Source organism: Platalea leucorodia, assembly GCF_965183815.1.
Source record: "Platalea leucorodia genome assembly, chromosome: 2".
Classification (NCBI taxonomy): Eukaryota; Metazoa; Chordata; class Aves; order Pelecaniformes; family Threskiornithidae; genus Platalea; species Platalea leucorodia.
This window is the reverse complement of record NC_138824.1, coordinates 85,454,539-85,479,229: the sequence shown is the minus strand read 5'-3', so window position 1 is coordinate 85,479,229 and position 24,691 is coordinate 85,454,539. Positions and strand designations below refer to the sequence as shown.

The 24,691-nt window shown below is 39.5% G+C and overlaps 1 protein-coding gene across 1 annotated transcript in view; it reads left to right on the top strand.

Annotated features, from left to right (window-relative positions):
* Positions 1-24,691, top strand: part of MAP7D2 (MAP7 domain containing 2) — a gene marked incomplete at both ends in the record, with an annotated part of 85,816 nt that overhangs the window by 55,189 nt on the left and 5,936 nt on the right. The window contains 8 exons of the mRNA XM_082304503.1: positions 6,593-6,707; positions 7,626-7,724; positions 9,613-9,723; positions 11,041-11,163; positions 14,174-14,322; positions 15,410-15,537; positions 23,324-23,556; positions 23,945-24,071. Coding sequence (XP_082160629.1) covers positions 6,593-6,707; positions 7,626-7,724; positions 9,613-9,723; positions 11,041-11,163; positions 14,174-14,322; positions 15,410-15,537; positions 23,324-23,556; positions 23,945-24,071 — 1,085 coding nt within the window. The remainder of the gene's footprint in view (positions 1-6,592; positions 6,708-7,625; positions 7,725-9,612; positions 9,724-11,040; positions 11,164-14,173; positions 14,323-15,409; positions 15,538-23,323; positions 23,557-23,944; positions 24,072-24,691) is intronic.

The window sequence follows — 24,691 nt, the reverse complement described above, 5'->3', positions numbered from 1 at the left end:
TAAGAGAGGCTGTGCCAGGTCAGACCCGAAGGGCCTGTTCAGCGAGGACCTCATCTCCTCTAGTGGCATCCAGAGATGGATGTAAGAGGCTGAGCACACAGTGATGTTTCTCCCAAGCATCAGCAAGCCTGTTATAGCTCCCCAACGCCCTGTACGTGCGATGGGAGACTTCTGTAATGGTGAGAGAAAGGCTGCCTCCAAGTGTTTGTTCATAATATGAATACCACTCCTAGCTCTGCTCACTGAGCTGGTCCTTCAAGCTTAAACTGTCCAAAGCCTTTTGGGAGCCAAGGCAGGCCCAGGCCTGGCTCCTTTCCCTTTCCTTTCCTTTCTTCCCACTGCCTTCCCCCAGGTTGAGGAACCTGAGAGAAGGCTATGTGGACAGAGGACAGGAGAGCACGCTTGCTTGTTTGGGGATGGATTAGACCTGGTGGAAGGAAAAATCCGGGAGCCCATGAAAGAAGGGAGGGTACATAGGGGAATAATCTGTGGAACAGGGGAGGATGGGGGAAGAAGGAAACTGGGAAAAGGAAACACCATCACCTCCTGGCTTCCCTTCATGGTTACTTGTCATTCCCTCATTTCTCGAATTCCACTTGAATTCTACTAAAGGATCTGCCAGATCCCACCCCCGCAGCTCTTCTGATGAGCCCCTCAAACCCTGTATGCGTAGTAGTAGTGGAGGTCTGAGTAAGGGTGGTGATGAAGTTGCAGCTCCCTGGGCATTGCAAGTTACTCATTGCTCGTGAGTCATTCCGGACATTTGATGCCTCCTGTACTGGAAGAGCTTTCAAGCCATATTTCCCACACCTGGTGGGGGGGTGGAAGGGGGTGGCGTGTGCCCTGGCCAGTGAGCCAGTATACTGCAGCATGTCCTCAGTGTTTCTCCTTTTAACACTGGTTTACGCTGGGTGGGGACTGGAACACCCATTTTACCTGCTCATCAGGTGTCTGAAGTGCCAAGTAGAGAAATTTTTCTTCCTTGCTCTCTGTCTTCCTGGTTGTCCTTTATATCTTCCTTAAGTCTTTTTTCCTTGCTTTTTAACACAGCAGAAGGCAGTGCATATTTGTGATAGGAATAGGTTATATAAATATCTCTCTAGAAAATATTGTTGTTGCATCTGTAAGAGTTTGAGATGAATGGCTCTTAACAAACTGTGGGGTCTTGTTGGCTTCCTACATCAGAGCATCCTCCGCTTGGCTGTTTTGCATGCAGAGGACTTCTCAAAGAGGTGATGGCTAAAGTTTGATTTATTTTGCTTACTTTTTCCCCCTCTACAGTGCCAGATAAGTGATGGTGGTTTGAAAGTCTGTGTTGATGGGAATGGAGGTGTTCTGGCAGAGTTTTCCTCTGAGGCAGCTGGAGCTTGTTGCAGAGCACAGTGGAAGCGTGTCCAATTCCTCAGACAGGAACTGGATAAATGTGTCTGAAAATTGTCCTGTCTACATTGACTGCACCTTTCTTATCTGTAGAGGTCTTCAGTAGCACTGTCCTTCCCTCCATATTACTTTTAAAACTGCCCACTTCCTTTAGTAAAAGCAGTCCCTGAGCCTTGAGGAAAGAAGCGTGGTGGTGTTCAACAGAATGTGTTAAAGAGTTGCTTTTAAACGTAAGTAGCCAGTGGCTTTGGGACTGGATAAAAGCAAAGCTACTCCTTGTTCAGTTACAATAATTTTTTTCCTTTCCCTATCTTGAACTCCCATGTGACTTGGAAATACCTTGCAAATAAATGTCTAGCTGTACAGAGGGTATTGGGAAGTCTCCGTAGAAGCTGTGTTCTTCTGCTGCTCTTGTATTCCATAAGACAATATGAACATCACTCGGCCATGCCGAGGATGATAGTGCGAATAAGAGCAATAACATCCATCTAGTCAAAGGCTTTAATAAAACCATCAGATTTTGTTAAAAAGGAAATGGATAAAATTAGTACTGATCCTACCAATATACTCACGTTTAAATGAACCGCTACTGGTAGACAGCATCAGATCTAATCCAGCACTCAGACTTGAAAGATTGATGTAACAACTGCTAAATGGAAAAGAATATCCTGCGGCATTGGAGAGGTTGTTTTGGTGCACATGAACTATTTGTTACATTTGTAAAAAGTATGCGCTTAAACACAGGAGAGTGAAAACTCTCAAGATGTTATAGAATTAATTACTTACTATATTATAATTCAAAGTTAATTACTTTTTGAATTATAATATATGGAAATAATAACCGCTTTCCAAACATCTCTTGGCAATTCATATACTGAGTGGAAATCAGTTGCACAAGTAATACAAAGATTTTGCTGCAAACTGTCTGAGATTGCTATGCAAGCAGTCTTTCAATTTGCTGTGCGGTGGACATGAGAGGAAGAGTTTAGTCCTCATTACGACACCGACCGTCCTCCACTCCCCCCTTGCCATGACCTGCTGCTGCAGCTCCCCATGTACCTTAATGCAGAGCCTTCGTTTGTCCCATGTTGTTCATTGATGCACACACCCTTAATAAATTTTCCCTTTCTACACACCTGTAATTGTAATTGGTTGAGAGTAGAAATGAATTCTATTCAGAAGGGTAGTTAAATTTAAAAATACTGTATTGCTTTTTAATGCGTTCTTTAAATAGAAAATAACAGAGCTCTTTTGTTGCTATGTGGAAGAGCCACTCAAAAGATGAAGCCAACTGCTAATATCAGGAAAGAGTGAGCTACGTACATACAGTGCTGATGAATATATGAAGTGAAGAGGAAGAGGGTTTGGGGGCTCTTTTAGATGTTTGTATTATAGATATAAGGCAGGTGGTTTTAGAATTGTTTGCACAAATTATTTTAAGTCATAATACTTATAAAATTTTTTTCCTTGTTTTCACATATGCGTCGTGCTTTATGTAGAGAAAAGGAAAGTGCTTCAGTCAAATTACTTGTATTCTCACTATTGGTTTGTGGTTTGGTTTTGGTGGGGGGTTTTTTGTTTGTTTTTTAATTCAGACAGTGCAAACGTTTGTGTTGCTTAGTCTGAGGAAAAGGTGGATGAATAACTATGGATTTTGGAAAGTAACATGTATATTTTAGATACTAGCAGTAGAGGGCTCTCTTTTTATGGTTTTACTCATTCTTACTTTAACCTACATGCAAAGCTTGTACTTCATAGTTTTTTGTGGAAGCTCACTGTATCTTTAGTGCAGAGATTATTTCCTCTATCTATAGCTATTAGAGTTCCCAAATGAGGATCACATGGATAGTTTGATATGTTTTTAAGAAGGTACTTCATTTATAACATAGACAGGAAGGGTTTTGCACCTTGTTTGCTGATGAAGGAATGCTTTGTCTTGTTAGTTTTCGTCACAGACCAAATTATTAATGTATGAGTTGTTTATGCTATGCTTCCATGTGTTTTATTGTTTTCATTGGTGTTTTAGGTTTGTGCTAACTTAAAATGTTTTTTAAATAACTGTCCTTTCTTTGTGAAAAAAGGCCTTCATATTTTTCTTTATCTAAGCTATATCTGCAGGGGTTCATGAGGTTTAATAATTATGTTCTATAGTGCTTTAATGAAAGGCTCTTTGCAAATGAAAATGAATGATCCTCTCCACATCATGTAATTGAAGATTTCAACCTGAGATTGTAGGTAGCATGGGCTTTGAAATATGTATGAAAAATCATTTAATTTCTTTAATCTGTTTCATCATGCATTTTATTCTTAAAACAGCACTTTCATAGTAGGTGGTATAAGTGTATTCTGTGGTTTGCAAGCTACAGAATATTGCTGGTCCTTGCTCCAAGCAGCATTAAAAAAAACCCTAAACATAAATCACCCGGATAATTGAAATTTGACTGCTTTCATCTTATCTTTTTTGATTAATGTATAACAATATTCATTAGCTATGGAAAGAAAGATAGATTCTGTATAAGTGTATGCTTTAATGAGAAAGAAATGGGAGGGTCATTTTCCTTTGTAAAGAGTGTGGATAGAAAGGTATATTGGGGCAAGATGCATAGTAGAAGAAAGTAATGAAAAGAAGCAGATTGCAGAGAATGGCTGATGAGATAAGGGGTGAGGTTTGGAAAGAGTAAATACAGAAAAGGGACTCAAACAGATTTAAATTAATGTTGAGAAGTGGGAAGCTGAAGGCAAAAAGTGTGAACTTGAAATGCAAAGCCAGCACACACAGGTTTTAAATGTGAAAATTGCATCATCAAGTAGTGAGACAAGACAGAAAGACTGTATCAAACTAAATCAGAGGGGAGTGACTTTGGATTCCAGGGACTGGAAGATCGCTTTCTTTTCACGCCCGAAGTACGGACAAGAAGTGATCGGTATTCAAAACTGGGGGGGTTTCTGTGCTGTTGCAGAAGAGGCTGTGCTTGAGCTTTGTGATGCTTCAGGCGTTTGCTCTGCAGGGAGAAAAAGGAGGAGGAAAGAGGCAGAGCACACATTTGTGTGCCTGCCTGGACACTGATGGCACTGACTAGACAGAAGGGGGGAACAAAGGGGGAGGGAGGGCAGGAAAGCAGTTGCCTGCTTTCAGTGGTCTTTGAACGATGTTACCTGATAGACCGTGAGCTAAAGACGTAGAAGGGAGACAAAACTGAAGGGAGCGCTCAAAACACATGACTGAAAGATCGTCTTCCTGGAGATGGCAGCAGAAATTGTAACAGCAGGGTGGGTCACCTGGCTGAAAGGTAACAGGGACAGAAGAATTGCCTTTTTTCACTCTTTGTATAGAGGGTAATATAATGGAATTCTTTATGGTACAAGTATTCTGTAAAAAAAATTAAGGGAAGAGAGCTTAAGGACAAAAGGTAGTGGCTTGCTGTTGAAAACGAGGGATAATTGGTAGCAGGGTTAAGTGAGGTGGAAAAAATGAGGTCAGAAGTAAATTACTGGAAATCATGGTAGTAGAAGAGATTCTTCAAAGATGTGGAAGAGACAAAATATATTGCAGATAACCAGAAGATCATCATCTTCTGGTTATCTGCAGAATATCTGCAGAGAAGGCAGCTGGCATTGTAGAAGGCCAGCGACCATAGACGGAGCCCCAGGAAGGTAACATAAAGTTTACAGGTACACGCATAAAAGTTCCAGGCATGGTAGTTACTGGAGGTGCCTGATGTTAGGGTCTGATCTGCGGAAAGAGCTCCATCAGAGACTACAGGCTCAACATCAGTGCAGAGAGTGAAGGAGACATGCTGGAACAAAGACTGAAATTTTGTGGTAAAATATCTCAGGGAAAGGGAATAGGAAACCTAGACTACAGTAATGAATCAGTGAGAGAAAGTAGTCTGGCCAAGAGATGCAGGAGAGGTTTTCTTGTGCAGTTGATCTGAGCTACCAAAAGATACTGGAGACATACCAGGGGCTGATAGAAATCGAAGGGGATATGATGTAATCACAGAAACCTGCAGGATCAAGAGCATGAAGCTGGATAGAGCAGGGGTTTTATACTAGACCAGAAGGACATAGCAAAGGTAGTAAATAACAGGACGAAAAATACTAATAGGATCAAAGGGCTAAAAACCATTGGGGCAGGAGTTGGAGGCAGCAAGAGTAGACTCATCTTGCACAGTAGGGGTTGGGCTGCTGAAATGTGAGGGTGAAGAGGTTGCCAGATGCGAATGAGGTACTGGGAGGAGGAAAGGAAGAGAGCGGTAGGTGATGGAACGGTGGGTGGGGAAGAATCAGGTTTTATCTGCTTGAAAGGAGGAAAAGAAAAGGTGCAGAGATCATTGCCACAACAATGAACTACTGAGAAACTAGCAGAGGGAGGAGGTGGGGACAAAACTGAGTGGAGGTCTTTGAGTGAGAGTTAGGAGGTGGTGGAGAGGGAATAAGGTGACCATACGTAGCTGTAAGTAAAAGGCAGAGCAGGATTTGGGGAGGGAAAGAAATCTCTTTCGTGTTCTTCCTCATCTGAAAATCCTAACTCATCAAGCCATGGAGAAGAACGTGGGGGTGGAGCGGGGGGTGGGGGGAATCTCAGAACAGCACAATCTGGCCATGCACTAAAAAAATACACAGGGGGAAAAAAAATCAGAAGCTCTTAAATGCTTGGAGTGTAAAGAACATAGTGGAAGAAAGGGAGGGAGTTTTTGTAAAAATAAATAAATAAATTGGGCATCCTGCAAAGTAACCTACTTTGGGTTTGAAGTGATCATTTATCTGGGTGGCTAGGAGGAGCCACTGGCGTTGCAGCAATTTAGCTGTGCTCAGAAAGGGGTGGAAAAAAATCCTGAGGTCTGCATAGACAAGAAGGAGTTAATGCTTGTCGAGCATTATTCTTACACAAATTAAGTCCAGAGCACAGCAGCAGCCTCACCAGCAGCAGCAGATGCTAGGCAGTGATGCAACCTGTGTTATTTACTTAGGCCTCTGTAGTGACCTCAGTGGCTTGCAGACAAAGGATACACATATCTGGAGGTAGGTAGCATGCTGATACCTTCTTTATTCAGTCCTTTTTTCTTTTATTGCAAACAAGCTCCTGCAGTCATCTTGCATGAAGCAACAGGGGAACTGTGTATTTTTAGTATGGTTTCAGAAGGAGGAAAAAAAAGCCCCCAAAGAACTGATTCAGATTTTGTTTCTGGTTTTGTACCGATATAACCAGGAGCGTTTAGAAGCCATGATGCGTCGGTCCCTTGAACGCAGCCAGCAGCTGGAACAGAAGCAGAAGCGATGGTCGTGGGGAGGAGCACTGGCTGCAGGCTCGGGAGGCAGAGACGGTAAGTGAAACAGGCTGCCTGCATTGCAGATCTTGAAGTGCAAAATGCATGAGGTTGTGGAGATAGTAAGGATGATGCATTTTATAGTTAGGGTGGTACTGTAGGGGCTACTGCCTTGGGGCGTGAATAAATGCTTTGTAATTGCTTGCCAGGCTTCCTGTGTCTAATACCTTCTGGGGAGAAAGGTCACTCCTAACTTCAGGAATGCAGATCATTTTAATAGAGTAGAGTTTGGAGGATGATAAATGCTAAAATTAAAATTTATGCTCTCTCCCTTATTCTCTTCCCCTGCATTGTCTTCCCACGCACACAGTTAGCAAATTTAATATTCACCAAAGGACTGGGTGCTGTCTAAGCCTTGCAAAAGATGATCTGTTTTTGTTTGGTACTTCTAAAAACCTGACTGGAATTTGTAGATGACTATGCAGCATGTGCAGTTTAAAATAGTTTGGTTTTTTTTTCCCACATACTTTTTGTTGCTGCTGTTCTTTATTTGGCTTCAGAACAAATTCTTTTTATTACATAATCGGTCATGTACTGCTTTTATATTTCAAAAAGATGCATGTTTTCTGTTTTAAATCATAAAATTTATTTAAATTTGTCAGGTTTGAATAAACTTTTTATGGGGAAAAATATCCATGTTTTGGTGACGGTGAAATATGACAGTTACTCTCTTTTTAAAAAGTATGTAAATATACTTAACTCTAAAAAAGCAAACTCTGTTTCGCATCATAGTTTTCACAGTATGCCATCAAAAAAGCCAGGAAATTAAATATATATGGTAATAAAATAAGTCTTTTATACTTTGACAAAGAAACCAGTTTGTCTTTGTGATGCAGTTTATGCTGGATTCCACCTCCCCCAATTTATTCAGTAATTTCTTTCACCTCTTTTTGCTCTGATTTCTCTGCTGTGTAGGTGAATCAGAAAATACCCCACCCCCTGTTCTAGGTTTAGCTGCCAACACCCTTCCTCCAGACCCTGTGACCTCTACTGCTCCTGCTGATTCCTTCAATGGTATTTCAGAGAATCACAGTACCATCATGTCTCGTTTATAACTGTTCTAATCACTGTAGTCCATCCACTGATCTTGTCCTTCCTAACCACTGTTTTCTTATTATTTCAGTCTGGTACTCTACGGCATTACCCTTAGCGATGTGGACCAAATGTCTTTTTAATTTCTTTTTAATTTTGCCATGGTGGAGCAGTGCATGCCTCGCATTCCAGCACAGTTAGAGGCATTTCATGGTTTTCTCACTAACTGTAGACTTCTACCACTCAGATTCTCATCTCTGTTAATTCTGTGGGTGCTCTGTGTTTGTGTGTGTGTGTGTAAATATAATTACGCATATATTTGACAGTTCTAATGGACGTGAACAGGTGCAGGTGGTGTTTAAAAAAAAGATAAAATTCAGTTGCACAGTAAGAGAAAATGTGTTATGGAGATGGTGTTTCATCAAAACAGTCCTCTTTCTCCATCTCAAGGGCCTTTTTCTGCAATATTTTAAGAACAAGCAAATTTGGTATAAACAGCCATGCTATGTTTTCAGCCTCCTGAAGTGGATTTTGGCCAAGCTGCTATTTGTAGCAAACTCGAGTAGTTGACTTTGTTTAGGCAATCGTGTTTTGTTTTCTTTTCTTTTATCTTATTCAGTTATCTTTTTTTTTTTTAATTATTATTCTCATAAAAAGACTGTGAAGTAGATGAGTCCTCCAAAATTAAGAATGGATTGCATATAGGATTTCTAATTTTGATTGCAAATGTACTTGGCATTTTGAAAACATAACACACCCCGTGCTTTTAAGAACTAGGTTCCTGCTCTCCCCCCAAAGGAGGAGCTAGGCTTGAATATTACTCCTGCAGAATGCACAGTCAATGTTGTTCTGCCCATGATCTCGCAGAACTATTATTTCTGTGCAAACAGATTCAAATGTTTGTACCAATTGTTGCTCATGTACAAAGAGATTTGGATGTGCAACTGATGTTTTGCAGCATACCAGCATTATACCCGCTTTTTTAAAAAAGCGAATGTAGAGAATTGTATTGTTTATTGTAGCAGATGGGGCAAACCCTTGCAGACCCCACTGAGGCAACGTTTCGATGGATATAATAGGGAATGCAGTAACTTAGGGGCTGCAGAATTAGGGCCGCATGTATGTCTCCAGCTGAAAATATTTTTTGTTTTGAAAGAAATAAAATTCAAATTTAAAGGACAAAGCATCTATGCTTTTAGCTTCTAAGCATCCTGCAGCGATCATCACGTACTAGTACACTGTATTAATGTACTGTGTATATAATACACAGTATTTCAGAAGAAAAATGAAAGCACTTGGGATAGTACCACAATTTTTTTTTTTTTTTTTTTTTTAATATTCTCAAGCACAAAAAGATAAAGCCAAATGGCTGGTGCCAGATCAGTTATTAAAACAGTGAGTTGTCATCGTGAGAACACACAAATATTGGTTATTTCATTTTTGTATTAGAATAACACCTGAGGTCTACCCCAGCTCTTCCAGACTGAAAGTAGAGGGGAGGCAGGGAATAGAGATGAGGAGCTCAGAGTTGTTGTGTGCAGTTTGCTTTCTTGAGGCAACTTTCTGCTTTTGCTGATATTGAATATCTTGTATCAGAACGGCTTCGCTCGTTCAGACCTGATACATAATTATTTGCCTGTGGCAGTATAAAAGATAGTCTGTCGTAAAACTGGAATGTTGAATTCACAAGCAGAAAAGTTGCATCCCAAAGCATGCCTTACAAAATGCAGCAGTCGGAAGGAGCTTATCTGATGCCTTATTCAGTGATACGAGCAGTGGCAAGGGCCAGGAGTACAAATGTGAGGTTAATTTTGGGAGTTTATCAACACTGTGATGTGAATACAAATATCTTCAATGCGTCTCTCTGCAGCATGTGACAAACTTTCAGCTTCTACAATGAATCTGCCAAAGCAAATGGAATCGCCAATCAGTAAGCGCCTCTCCTCCTCCACAGCGGCAATAACACATTCCCCCGACAGAGGCAAGTGAATATGCTGGTCTCCTACCAGCATAAACTCTCCTTCTGCTTAAAGCACTTCTTCTTGTCTGGATAGCTATGTAACTCGCTTATGTCTATTACTCAAAAGAACTCAAACATTTGGGGAGGGGGGTGGGGGGTGTATGTGAGTTAATACAATAAAATAGTTCTGCAGCCTGTCCCAAGACTCCGCTGCCATGCCGGAGATCCTAGGCCAGCGATAAATGCTGTGGGTTTTTTTACTGATTCTTTTTCCGTTTTTGATACTCCAGCAAACGGGGTTGTAAGTAGATGCTGCGGCTGCAGCAATTTCCTATAACTGTACAGCTTGTGATCTTCTAGCCAAATAATGAAGAGCAAGCAAACCAAACATGTGGCTCAGCAATAGACATGGGATGTACCATGGGCAGAAGTATGTCTGATGAGCCACCTGGGAGACTTCAATCTGGTGACCAGAGTTGTAGAGCCCTTTAATTTGATTTGAAACCCTGATCCATCAGAAGCTCAGCAAAAGATGATCATCTTGCGGGATTAGTGGTTACTAAACACTACAGAGAGGACTGAAGGGTTTACCCCACTGTGAACTCCTTGGAATTTTTTTTTGTTTGTTTTGTGTGTCTTTTTTCCTTCGCCCTCCCTTTTTTTTTTTTTTTAGAACTGTAATAAAAAAAAATTAACTGAAATAAGTGACAATGAAGGCTTATTTCTAGAATGAAAAGAGAAGGTAAATTTACTTTCATTTCTGAATTACTTAATGAAAACTCATCAATAGCTTTGAGGTTATTATGATAGATGGCTATATATATGCATGTAATAGGAACGTCTATAAATATCTTTCTTACATGGTTGACGCTTGTATTTATGGAGTAGGAAGGAATGCAGGCATATTGTATAAATAAGACTTATATAATACAGTGAGACTGCAAATTTTAAATGCAGTCCGGTATGGCTGGCACGCTAGTGAGTAGCTGCGCTGTTATACCAAATGTTTCACCTTTTCTGCTGGGGAAAAAGGCAAACCTTTTTCATGCTGAGTCATGAAAGCAACCATTTTGCAGAATGGAACGTGCCTCTGTGTAAGAACAAAATGCAACGCGGGCTTACCCTTACTATATTCATTGTGCAGGTGGCAAAATAATTTAAAATTATGGAGAAACTAGAAACCTTGTTTTCAGAGGGAATGAAAATCTCAAACACTTCAAGATTTTTTTTTTTTTCATTTCATTTAATCATTTCATCATTTTGTTTCAGTTATTTTAATGTAACATTGTTTTACTTCTTTGCATTTTAAATTTTATTTTATTTGCTCCCATCCTTCAGCTCACCGCATGCATCTTAGTCCAATGGAAAACTTTATTGTTTCTCGACTGCTGACTCCCACACAGTCATCTTTAGCCAGAAGCAGAAGTACATTAATGCTTTCCGAGCAGTACAATAATGCAGGTAAAAATGTGAATGAATCACTTTGAAATAGTTAGGGTATGTTTTTGGTTGCATTTGAGTAGTTGATGAAAGAAATGGACTACTATGAACCAAATGACAATTTACATGATAGTACAAAATCAGCAATGAACTAAGTTGTTCGTGATAGCAGCGTATTTAAAAGCTTGAAAAAAAACCACAGCATCTTGTCTGTCTTGTTCTAAATGTCTTTTTAAAAAGAACATCGTTTTTAAAAAAGCAAGCAAAAAAACGGAATTAACAAAATCACTAAAACCTAAGCCAATGGAAAACTGAATATATTCATTTAAGAAACAGTTTTTAGATCAGTGTGTGACACATCTCAGAGGCTTTATTTGATATGTTAATGTCATCCCCTTTCATACCCAAATAGTATGTAGAACAGAAATCCCACTGTACCATTTGAGCCTTAATTATTTTTACTAAGGTTCCAGTTGTTTGCTGTTAAATTACTTTTTGCCTTTAACTGTGTGACTGTGTCTGTATTTATATGTGTGTGTGTGTGTGTGTGTATACACATATAAAATGATAGTTACTTAGAGGAAAAAACAGAGGCACTGATAGGAAGGTGTCAGTTCCAGAAATTATTGATCTTTAAGAAACTAAAAATTAGGGATGATAGTTACTGTTCCTATCTGTAAATGGCACTCTAATAAAACCCTTATTTTGCAAACATCTGCAAAACTAATGTTTTCAGTCCTACTAATACTTAGGCGAGTGCCTGACTTCCAGAGTAGTTCCCGCTTATAAAGCTGTACCTAGTCACAGGGTTTGCTGAAACAAGGACAAAAGTTTACCAGCTTTTTTTTTTGCTTTTAGTAAAAACAAAAAAGAACAAACGCCACACCCAAATGCCTGTGTGCAAAAGGAAATGTTTTTTTTTCCAGGATAAAACTGGTTAGACAGTATAAGACTGATCATCTTTATGATCAGTATTTTCATACAGCATGGTTGAAATAAGCCCAGGTCCTGCATCTGTACTTTTAGTACAAAGCTATATAGAAATTAATTACAAAGTAAGCCTACTTTCCTTTGGGCTTTACTGCTTTGTTGCAGTGCATAGGGACACCGGTATTGAATGACTCTGAAATTACTTCCCTTGTTTCTACATTAAAAGCAGCATCTGTTGGAAGCAGAAATGCTGTCATACTGTACCTGGCCCTTGAGAAAATTCCCAGTTTGCTTACTGCTCAGGGATCAGCTACTGCTAAGACCGAACAAAAGCCAACTTGAAATTAGATGAGTATATTCTGCTTAAAATTTTGAGGCGAATTCCTGGGGCCACCTACAGATGTTGTTTTCTGTGTTGTATTTGATATTGAGGAAATCAGTAGGAACTTTCTTTGTCCTTGCCACTTGTTTTGTTTGTAAACTCCCAGCTTTATCTCTCTCTTCATCGCAGGATCTTTAAAGTAGCACGCTGGCATGTCTGACAAGGGTACAATTTGGTCTGCAGTTCACTCAGCTGAACCAGCAGCGCTGATTCTGGGAACAGCTCTCTGAACCAGCATCCTCTTGTCATTTGCCGCAAGGCAATCGGGCTGTGGCACAGGTTGCAAACAGCATCAATACTCAGACTGGCCATTGACGGTTTTGCCCGTAATTGCCAGCAAAACGGTTGAGGGAGATCTCCCATTTGTGGTGTACTTCTCTCCATAGAAATCGTTTCCTGAACAGGGAAGAGGGTCCTTCCTTTTTCAGGAGCTCATATTGTGCCTTCTGTCATTATGTTTCGGTCAAAATTGCTCTGCTCCTGCATTTTCTGTAAGCTTAGAAATGAGGAGTCTCAATTTAAGACTCTTTCTCTAGGGCAATGCATTATTAATGTCGCTCTGAGTCAAGATATTCAGGCAAACAGTTGTTATTGGACAGATATAATTTTTTTTTTTTTTACAGTTGAAGTAAAAATACTTAAGCAGTAATTAAGTTTCTGAACGTTTTTCTTAATATTCAGTGAACTTTTGCCGACTTGCTGGGAAGTCAGTCAAAGAGTACGCAGGTCCAGTTAAACTTAAAAGCATACAAAAAGGCTTCATAAGAAATTTTATAGGACTGCCCACAATAAAAAAAAAAAATTGGAAATGTGAATTCCTTTACATTTGAGAATAATTACTGCTTTTCCAAAGTCAATATCCTTCTTGACCTCAGTTGAATAAAATTGGAAACACACTGTCACATGGTTGCAATTAGTATCTGTCTTATTAATAAAGCATATACTCTGTTGATTGTTCTATATGTATGTGAAAGTTTCATCTTAGAAGGCAATATGAACAAAAACAGGAGTAAAAGATTCCATTTTTAAAAAATCCTGTTCATATTGCAAATAAAGAAAAAAATACCCAGAAAGGGTTGCCCTGTAAACTGTAATGCATGTGTCGCACTCAAACGGATGTCTACCACAAATAAAAATAACTTAAATACCTACAACAGCATTTAGTTTAGGTTTGGGTTTGGTTTTTTGTGTATGTGGGGTTTTTTGTGTTGCGTTTTGGTTTTTTTTAATTATTATATTGAAAAGCAATTAAGGTATTTAGGAGCCTTTGCCATGTTCAGGTTTTAAAAAAAAAAAAAAAAAAAAAAATCCCTACTCTTCTGTCACCTTTCCTGGTTTGCAGTATTTGTTCAAAAGTCACCCAACTAGAATTGTTTGATTACTCTTTTTATCATATGCAAAGGAAGCTGGACTTTTCAGAAGAGAAAAGAATCACGGTCATAGTCAGGTGATTCAGGTACACGAGCAAGAGAGCGATATTTTAGAGATAATTTTTTAAAAAAGTTAAAGTCCTATAAAATGTTACTTTCAGTTGAGGCATTTTTAGTAAGCATGGGACCATGTTGAATGTGTTATAGAATGTCATCTTTTGAAACACTTAAAAAAACCTTGAAAACTACCTTTGAACATTGTAACATGAAAGTATGCTGTTTTCTCCTCTCCTTTACTTCCTCTGTCTGTGCTCCCTTTTGCTCTTGCTATTGTACTATAACTCTTTAGTATTCCATATCTGTCCTCGTGTAGCACCAGCTAGTCCTCTTAAATCTCCCTACAAGCCTTCCCCCACCCGAAGCACCGACAGAAAGAAGGCAACTTCGCCCTCCACTTCAGATGCCGTGAAAGGGGCGGCTGCAGCTGAAGTTACTCAGGTGGGTTTGCAATGGTTTTGATTTCACTTCTGGGTAAACTGATGCGGCTTCTGGTTGTTATCTTTCCCTTTACATTCATAAAAATAAGGTGCTACCCCCGTTGTAAGAAACAGCAGTAAGAAAGTAAGCCTTGCATGCCTCTCTTGCTTTCGTGCTCCTGTTTAGCAGCATTTTAATACCTTCCTCCTCCTGGGAATCAATGTGGAGCACTGGTATTTGGAACAGCAACACCTTTATTTTCAGGGAGCTGAGATTTCTGGCACTGGTGCGTGTGTCTCGACTTGCCTGTAACTCCTGGGAAAGGAGATGACAAATAGGATCTCTCTTCTGAGCATGACTATCCAGTCTTGCTGGTTAATTAGCAAGCTTCACATATTTCGGAAACTTGCCAAGTGTATTGACAATGCCTCTGTTTTATACCAATTGCTTAACTCTTTCTGTGGAGACTTTTAACGCTGTTGGCTTAAAAGATGCATTATTGATCCACTGTAGTTTCCAGAAAAGCAAAGGCAAGTCATTCACCTTACACAACGTAAGGCATGTTTTAAAAAATTTATGCTAGGGCTGTAAAATTCACATAAGGCCCTGCGTCTTGTAATACTTAATAGTAGGGGGATTCATGCCATCTAGATTAGATGCAAGTGAGAGGACCAAAGCTGGGAGCTAAAGATTTGTGTAGTGTCTTTCCTAGGTGTGATTCACAGTGTTACATCCAGCAGCGTTGCTGCGAGATGCCTGGGTGCGCTACTGGCCAGTTCTTAAGAGGTGTTGCAGGAGCATTTAGATGATTTTGAAAACTCCGCCCAGTGCCACTGCCGCTCCCAAGAACTCTTGGAGAGGCTCTGATGTGGTGTTACTTATCTGCAACTTGTATACTATGTCCATGCAAGACATGGTTGCATTTCTTTATGTTTTATGTAAAATAAAAAGCTATGCACCTCAGTTGTGAGCTGGTGCTTAAAAAAACTTCTGTCTTAAATGTCTGTTACACAAATCTGTTTATGTGCCATCTTGTTGATAAAACTATGAAATATATTTTTGATGTGTTGGTCCTAATTATGGAAACTAAAATGAACTGTGTTTCTAGACTGAGAAGATAAAGAAAGAGAAGCGAACCGCAACACCTGGTTCATCATCTGGCATGGGATCTCCTCTAAGAAGGTCTGATTCTCCTGCTGCCATGTCCAGAAGATCTGCATCGCCTGCGACACCTAAGTATGTCTTTCTTATTAGTGGTCTAATATGCTGTGAGCTTCTTGGTACCTATAAAGGAGACATAGATTCTTGAGGAACGTCCTTTGAAGTGTTGTGTAAAATCTAGTTAATTTTAGTTATACATATACAGACGGGGGAGAGAGAGAGATGTAGATGAACAGATACAATATATTTAAAATTGCGTTAGTGGTCACTAGAGACACTTCTCTGCCTTTTTCTCAGTCTTTTGAAATTATCACGGTGCATTTCATAATTTGCGTGAAATTTTATTTAACGTTTATTTTTAAACATGCTTTTGTTTTATTTGGTTTTGAAGAAACTCTGCCTAATGTGAAGAAATGCACAGAACGTGAATACTAACTAGAAATTCCAGCCTTTATAATATGCATTTCCCATTGCTGGCATGACCATCTGGTTCCATAAATATACTTAAATATGCGTCATCTAAACCATCGGTTTTAATCTTTGCTTATTTGCAGACCTCTGTGGGTTTGTTGCTTTTTGTTGTTCCTTTTTTTTTTCATGCAGAGTTGTGGACCTATAGCATATCTGGGCTTACTAGCAATTGAGTTGCTTTTCTTAGTTGTCTTTTGCAGACACTCAAAACTATAGTCTGTGTACCACAGCTTGCAACTCACAAGTCTAAACAAATGTGTCTTCAGCTTTCTTAGAACAGGATATTAAGTCTGGCTCAAATGCAGATGTATGCTAAAGTAGTCGTGGTCTACAGTAGTTGTCTGATTTTTTTTTTTGTTGGTTGGTTGGTGGTTTTTTTTTTTTTTCCCTAGACCCTGTTTATGGGGTCCTGCTTCTGTCTTGAAAATGATCTCTTTTTGTCTGATTTTATTTGTTTATTTTAATTTGAACTTGGCCATATTCTGAACCAGTCTTGATGATCTCCTTTCTGATAAGTTTTTTTCTGCTTCAAAAATGAGCTGGTGTTTCTTTTCTGTTTCAGCTCGGAGTGTATAGCCCTTTAACGGAGGATGATTTTCTGTGTGAATCTGGTGTTAGACAAAATACAGGAAACCATCTGACTCTGGGCATTCTGTCTGGTTTAGACATCCCCTTGCATGCAACTGGGAAATTGGGACTCTTGGTTCATATTATAGGGCTGCAAATTCTCAAACTTTCAATATTATATACACAATGTCATCGGATTCTGAACTACGTAAATTCTGTGAAGAATGGAACGATATGAAATGTTAATGACAATCAGCTTTTTTCATTGCGATTTTGAGCAGATCCTTGTCTAGTGGCACTCCAAAATGTACAGAGGAAAGTTTGAGCTATAAAAAGGTATATTAGTTTGTAAGTACTGATATTCCCTGTTCAGAATGCATCTTTCAGTTCACTCAGCCAGTGTAAAAGACATACCAAGAGGCATATTTAGTTAAGCAAAATGATTGGTGGGGAATGGATTGCTGAGAGTGAAGCACTTCTCAATGGGCAGACATTGAAAAGGTTGGTATAGCTCATCATAGAGACATCTGGGGGAAAAAAAGAAAAAGATTTTGTGAAACAAACTGATGTTTAGTGCTTCATAAAAAAAGTATGCCCTGTCTTAATCTGTAGCGCTAATTTACATAAAAGGTTAGGCAAAGATGGAGACATTTTTCCCTGAGGTGCAAATTATGAGAACCTTTTTATAGTAAAATGTTTTCATGCCTATAAGGAATATAAACTACTGTTTTTAAAAGAAGCAGCAGATTTTGTAGGGAGGAATTAAGAAGCCTACTGGTAGGTTACTCTGTGATTGTGAGCCACAGTAGTTACCCTTTTTTTTCTTTTTTCCTCCCTCTCTTTGATTCTGACCACTGCTAGAAATGTATTACTGAGCATTTAATCTTAACATGGCCCAATTAGAACACCCTCCTTGACCTTATGAGAGATACAGTAAATAGAGTTTAAATCCATGTTTATTACTGACTGCAGAAAGACAGTTCTGCTTCAGCACTCGCAAAACTTCCCCTCAGAAATTTAAAATAAAATAAAAAAGGCGTCCTGATCACCTTATTATATTATTGTATAAAGATATGCATTTCTTCATAGAACTCGAATGCCAGATAACGATCTTGCTGATCAGTGGATTTAAATATAGGCAGTCAGGCTTTTGGAACCTTCCTTTAGATTGTATAATCTTACCTTTTCATTTAAAATTAACTGTGAAACTTAGTGTAATTTTAATGTGACTAAATATGTAGACAAATATTCATTCGGCTTACAAACCTGACTATCTTTTGCAAGTTTAATCCTTCTCCTTCCAGCACACCATATGGCCAAAAAAATACCCTGGAAGAAATAAGACTACATATTGTACAGCATTAGTAGTTTGTGATCCTGCATAGCACCTTACCTTCGAAAGCTGTTGAGGAAAGAATCAAGTATGGCCAGTGATTTAGATGATAATTAGCTGTATGCACTTTTCTTCTTACAAGCATGTGACTTGACATTCAAGTTTTCTTGGTATTGTTCTAGTTAACTAGTTCTTCACAGTTGTCATCTTGGTTTGTGAGTGGTAGTCGCTTGTCTTCTTTATATGTCATTTCATTATTTATTAATTAAAAAGCTCTTTTTATCACGGTAAAGTAGCTGAAACAGGCTCAAACAAGACAATAAAACTTCAACCTAAAGAGAGGCAGTGATTGATGGCAGAATAGATTTGCAGTAATTACATAAACAAAATACAAATGTTTGAAGGCGCAAATTTTACTGAGAAAGCAAAAAGGATGAGCCCAAAACATAACATCCAAGACAAAATGAGTGAACACATATGGGCCTGAAAAGGGGGGAAAAAATAAAAATATGTTGAGCAATAATGAAAAGCAAGGAAGGAATTCAAAACTTGAAGTTATTTGAAAACGTAAATGTATCAAGAAACATCACACAAGAAAGAAACCCAAAGCTATTGCTTTGAATCCAGTGTGGATCAGTTGGCAAAGATGAAAGTTAATGGATGAGAGAGCTGGGATAATTGAGAAATTATCTCTTATTTTTACAATTGCTATTGGACACTGATTGTGTAAAGTGCTCCTGTTCTTCAGATCTTTCACAAGATCAATAATACCAGGTTTTTTGGTAATTTTTTTTTTTTTTGATGCTTCATCTTCAAAGATCTATACATTAATCAGTTTATTCCTGCAGTATCCCTCAGAGAATAGGTAAGTGTCCTATCTTATAGATTGGCAAAGCAATAAAGGCTGTGTCCTTCATATGCCTTTGGGTAAGTAGTCCCTTTGAAATCAATGGGACCTGACTGAACCAAGGAAGTAGGATTTAGTTTTAAGTGTCTTCATATAAGCCATCGTATAAGCCAGCGAATAAAAATGGAAAGCTCTGACGAGCCTCTATGTTACGTGATTTTGCCAAAGCATTACCTCATATGAGAAGGAGAAAGGGGCAGGGGGGAAGGGAAGAGGGACTGCAGTGCTGCTGGAGGGTGGTGGTTCTTGGTTCAGTTCCAGTTCCCAGTCTGTGTCACTGTCCTTTGCTCACAGTTTCACTAACTGAACCCGTAACTTTGTGGTTCTTTGGGGCAACGTCCCACTGCAGGCATTAGGACACACTTTGACGTCAGAAATGCACACGCTTAATTAAATTACAGAATACCAATGAAATATGAACCTAGAGTAGCACAAAAAAGCCCAAACTTTTAAAAGTTTTAAAAACAACCTGTTAGAAAGGTGTCTGCATGTGGTGAATTCCTCACAGAAGTAGCTTCTGTGTCCTGCAGTGACCTAGTTTTAGATTTTATTTGGTATCTGCTACATTTACTACTCTTGATCTTTTGCCTTGGAAAGGTAAAAACAATGGCTAGAATGTTGGATCAAGACTATTTTCCGGTTTTTTTTCAGCAGCTAGCTAGAGAATGGGCCAATTCAAGATTTTGCAAACACCTGTAATAATGCAGCTATCAAAATAACTATTCTATAGACCTATGCACATTTTGTGCTCTTAAGAAATGTAAAAGAGAAATGAATCTCTCTCTGGCTAGAAAAAATCAAAACTAAGAGTGAAAGAAAACTGCCTTTGAGAAAATATCACAGATAGCAGAGCAAAAATGTGTGAACCTAGGAATAGCTTGTGATCAGAGGAATCTCAGAAGGCAGGCTTGAGAACACACCAGTCCTTGGTGTGGTTTCAGCAGAGCTTTTGTTGACTTAATAGGGAGATGGGGGAAAAAAGTAATGCAGCTCTGGCATTGCTGCAGATTTCTGATTTAAAGTCAGCCTTCTGAACTGCTATAACTGATGACCTGTCATGTACCTGGCTTTTCAAGAAAGCATGCTGTTCTCTCCCTTGCTGTTTATGGACAAAATTGGATGTGACCTCTGACTCATGAGTTCTCTGTGTACTTTATTTTCTATGCTTAGCAAAAGTAAGCTCAGAACCCCTCTTGTGCTCTTCCTGAGACGTTCTTCTGCAGTATGGGCTATCCCTCTTTTAATTAAATAAGAGCCATTGTAATCTAAGGACCAGTGGATCCTCAGACCTGACAGAGGTTCTTGCAGTGCGCGTAGGGGTCATGATGAGAATGGCTTCTTACAAGCTGCTGCCCCCATGTCAACACAAGGTGGTTAGGTGAGAAAACTAAGACCTTCTGGAGGGAGGAAGATGCTTCCTGTACTTCTGCATTCCCTTGTAAAATCTAGTGACTGAGATGAGCGAACTTGCAGACAACTAACATGCTACCATTTCTTGGATTTTGGGGAGTAGTTGTCTTAATTCTCTGATCCTCATCAGGCACGCTTCTGTGTTCCCACATTCTTACCAGGGTTTCACTACATCTTTTTCCTTTTCCCCCAAGGCAAAAATTAAATGTTTTTGAAACCTAAGCAGACCCCTATGCAAACGTTTATACATTTTTCCCTTAATAATCCCGTTTTTCTGTCTTCACAGTCAAATTTGGCCCCTCCTGGTAAAAAGTAGCATAACTTAAATACTATTAGAAGGAGTGGGTTTTTTCGAGTAACAATTCTGCCTGTGTCTAGGAATGCTAAAGATGCTGAGTTGACAATATGTTTTAAATACAAGGGGGAAAACAGTGTTCATTTAATACTTTCTACTGGCATTCAATAAATGATTTAAAATTTCTGAAAAAATATTCTTATTCCTGATGGGGTTTCTCAGCTTTTCACTCCTCGCACTGCACTGTTGTTGTCCTTGCAGTAATCAGTCTTTTATATGCTTCTCTCTTTTAGTTGCTTTAAAACAAGCAAAGCCATACTCGTTTCTTGTTCTTCTGGCCAAAGAGCTGTAAGAAAAAATTTCTGTAGGTCTAAAAGTTCAAAGGTGCATTACTTAAATAATAGATTCAGCACATGTTTCTAGTCCAACAGGTAAGTTGTGCAGCCAGTCTGCTCTAATTCCTATGCAGTGCAAGATACATAGCTCTCATGACTAGACTGCTTCCTACCAACCTCTTTAATTTGATTGTCATGTCTTTATTAGAGAACAATTACTTCTGTGCTAATACTGAAAATGACTCAGCCTTAGTTATGTGACTGTTTTGCTCCTCCTGTCACAACAAGTTAAACAAAAAGCATTTGCAAGGAATTTGTGGTAAAGTTGGAAATGTAAACCAAAGAGAGCAAGAAGGGACTATGCTTTGAAGAAGTGTCTGATTAGGAAGAAGCATCCTCTGTGCTGCAGAGAAACATAAGAAAGGTTGTTTGCTTTTTATTCACACGTTATATTTTTATGAGATGCAGTTGGAAATTACTGTAATGGTGAGGCACAGGCAAGATGTACATATGTAGGTCGGGCCTTGAAATCTCTGCCTTTGTCTTTAGGAGGACCTGGGAATCCATCTATATCCTAAAGAAAAAACTAAAGACAGTGCTAAAACCAGATTGGGTCAACACCAACCAATCTCATGGCTTCTCCTGGAAACAGACTTGTCTGTCCACATCTTCTAAAGCCTGTTTCTGTCAGGGAGCAGCAGCGGCAGGCTGCCCTGCAAGGCAGGGTGAGCCAGGAGCCGTGGTTGGCAGCAGGGCAGACAAGGACAGGGACCTCACCCAGAGGTCCCCATCCCACAGCAAACAAAAGAAGTGACCAGGGCAGGACTAGTGATGGTGACCAGGGTCAGCCAGGAGTCCAGTGACAGCCATCAGAGGCCTTAATGAGGCAGGTCCAAGGACAAGCCAGGACATCAGTCAGGATCAGCAGGTTAGGAGGCCGGGTACTGGCGTACTTGCAGCTTAGCTCAGGCGAGGACCAAGGGCAAGGATCTGAGCTGACAGGGACCTCCTGGGCCTGCAGGCAGAGGGTACCTGAGCTGAACTTCAAATTTAGCTGGGTGCTACTGTTTCACCAGCCCAAGGGCTTTTTGGAGTCTGTGATGGCTCTTCAGTGGGAATAAGAGAGTACGGGTGGTGCAATACTCTGCAGTCTTTTCCTTGCCGCAAACTGGGCAGCTCTGAATGAGCTCCCTGTTTCTGGTGTCTCAACCTCTTTCACATGCAGCATGGTATGTTAGAAAAGAACCCTTTCCTCTCTGAATTCTTGAATTGGGGGCGGGGGTGGAATTGAAAGATGTTTAATTTTTATCTGTTCTGTAATGCAAATGCTGTTCTGGTTATAATAGTCTCTGGCCACACAATACTGTAGCTACATCTATACAAATCTTTCCCCTCTAGTTCATTAATTTTCAGCCATTGTCCATGTTTTTATGCTTGTGGTCTGCCAAAATGAGTGTATAGTCAAGATATGTTGTGTATGAAACTCTATATTGTGTAGATGAAAAAAGTGATAAGGAATAATACATTTATACCATAATTGCATATCCATGAAGAAGGTTAAAACTACCTGTGTAATGTTCAATTTAATATAAGATTATCTCTTCTAATGGAACTCACATATATCATTATTTTAAGATTGTAATCTCTCTACTTCCATACCACTTAGTCACACTGCCCAGCCTTTCTTGATGTTACAAGTATGTGGTGCTAGTTAGTGGTGTTACATAAATAGTGAATGGTGTTTGTGTGTAGTTTTATGTTTCCTTGTAATCTGTTGTCTTTAATGTGCATGTATTTTCAGTGAATATCAAGTACCCTTCTGCTTTCCCAGAGATGACTTCAAGGTTATCATTTCACCTAAAGTATGCAACAGCCAAATGAGCTGTTGGCTGCGTTGCTGCTGTGCATTGCCATCACCACAAGTGCAGCCGTGTAAAAGTTTGCAGGGGCTGAGTCTTGAGCCTTGAGTCTGTTGTGTTGGTACTGATTAAAGTGCTAACTGAAACAGTGGACCTGGCTGTACAGTGGTTCGGTCAGCTCTGTCGCTTTTTGTGGTGCCCAGCTTTACCTCGGTATATAGTAATATTTGGTGCTATTTTAGAAAATCAGATACTGTTTCAAAAAGACCGTGTTTGAGAAGACTGTATTCAGATGAAAGCAGCACATTGCAACTCCTTATAATCGCTGCAGAGATAAAGCAGCCACAGCTTTGCTTTAAATGTTGAGATGGACTATTGAATACAATAATGTTGACAAAATTGTTATGAAATGGCCATTATGAAAATTATTGGGTTTAGGTAGTACATGATGTTATATCTCTTCCTACAACTTGGACAGTATTACTGGTCTTTTTAAATGAGAATTTTCTGTAATCATTTGCACTTGCATGGCAATTCCCTGCATTTCAGCCCGGATAACTGCTGAACAAAAAACGATATTACTGTGTAGCCAGAGACAAGAAAGAATGATATACGTAAAGATGGAACTTGATTCCAAGTTTCATAATGAATGGCCTGTTTTTTATTTTTGTTTTCCCTCATCAGGACAGTTGCAAAGACTTATCCTCAGTCTCCTAAAAACGCCAAACAATATCCAGCTTCTCCAGTGAAGCATCGTGCTACTTCTAATCTCAACCAGGAAACTCCTAAAAAGAAAGCAGACAAGGAGAAAGAAAATGTCAGCCATCAAAAATCCACAGGAGCACGCACTGATGAGGCGGGCCAGGTGGCTTCTGAGAAGCATGTGCCTTCTGCAGGAAAGACTGAAAATAGTGAAGGTGAGTCTTACTGCAAGAAAAAATTGCAAGGTGTCATGGGTCCATGAGGCTTTTAAACAGTGATGAACCATTCTTTTTATGAAGCTGCTCAGTCATGGGTTTATGAGCATGTGTAAAGGTACATACTAGAACCAGTAAATATATAGTTTTCATCAGGGTTACCCATGTATGAAAAACACTTGTTAATGAGGATGTGAAAATGTTGAAATCCAGGGATGCCCTTACCTATCCCGTATTCTACCTGCTGAAAACGCTGCTCTATGCTTTTGAAAAGTAAAGGTGTCATACCAGCGTGAACCAGGCCCATTTTAGCCTCTGTTCGAGCGTGGAAGTGCTGGACACTCTCAGTTCCCTGCCTAACTTTCCACCCTTGGTCATCTTCTCCCAGGGAAGATCACGGCAGGAACAACTGATGCAGAAGAAGCCTCAAAAATTCTAGCTGAAAAAAGACGACAGGCCCGCCTGCAAAAAGAACAAGAAGAAAGGGAGAGACAGGAAAGAGAAGAACGGGAGAGGTATCTCTGTTGATTTGTGAAAATGATTACCTAATAATTTGACCTGTATCATTGAAGATGCTTGAAGCTGTGGTGGTTTTAGAATCAAGGTGGGAGCTTACGTTTAAGTGTTAATTTCTTTCAATTTGGACCCTTAATTCATTAGTGTCTTATGCAGTCTTTATGACTAGTGAAGTTAGAAAATAATAATTTGGCCTCTTTAAGAAGCCCGAAGAAACTATTACTCATCCAAATACTTCAGGTAGTGTGGACCTACCTGAAGTATTTTATTTTGTAAAAAAATATTTGAGGCAGTTTTAAATAAGCTAGTTCACACAGAAGAAACGGTCTTGCAGTAGTAGTATATGCCTTAAAGGGCAAGGCTTGTATCCTTCAACAAATTAACCTGAAACTTATCACCCTGCCCAACTCTGTTGTAGGCAGTTGAGGGCTTTAAAAGTATGGGCACAATGAAGGTTGCTGTGTCTAAGCAGTGACATTCTGGCTTTGTTCTGGCAGCAAGCTTTTAGGTTGTTCTCCACATTGAACGCTGGTTGCAAGTGTCAACAAATCATACCTTTCCTTCAAGCCCCTAATATTAAATCACTAACTTTGCGTGTCTAAATTCAACTTTGTCTGTT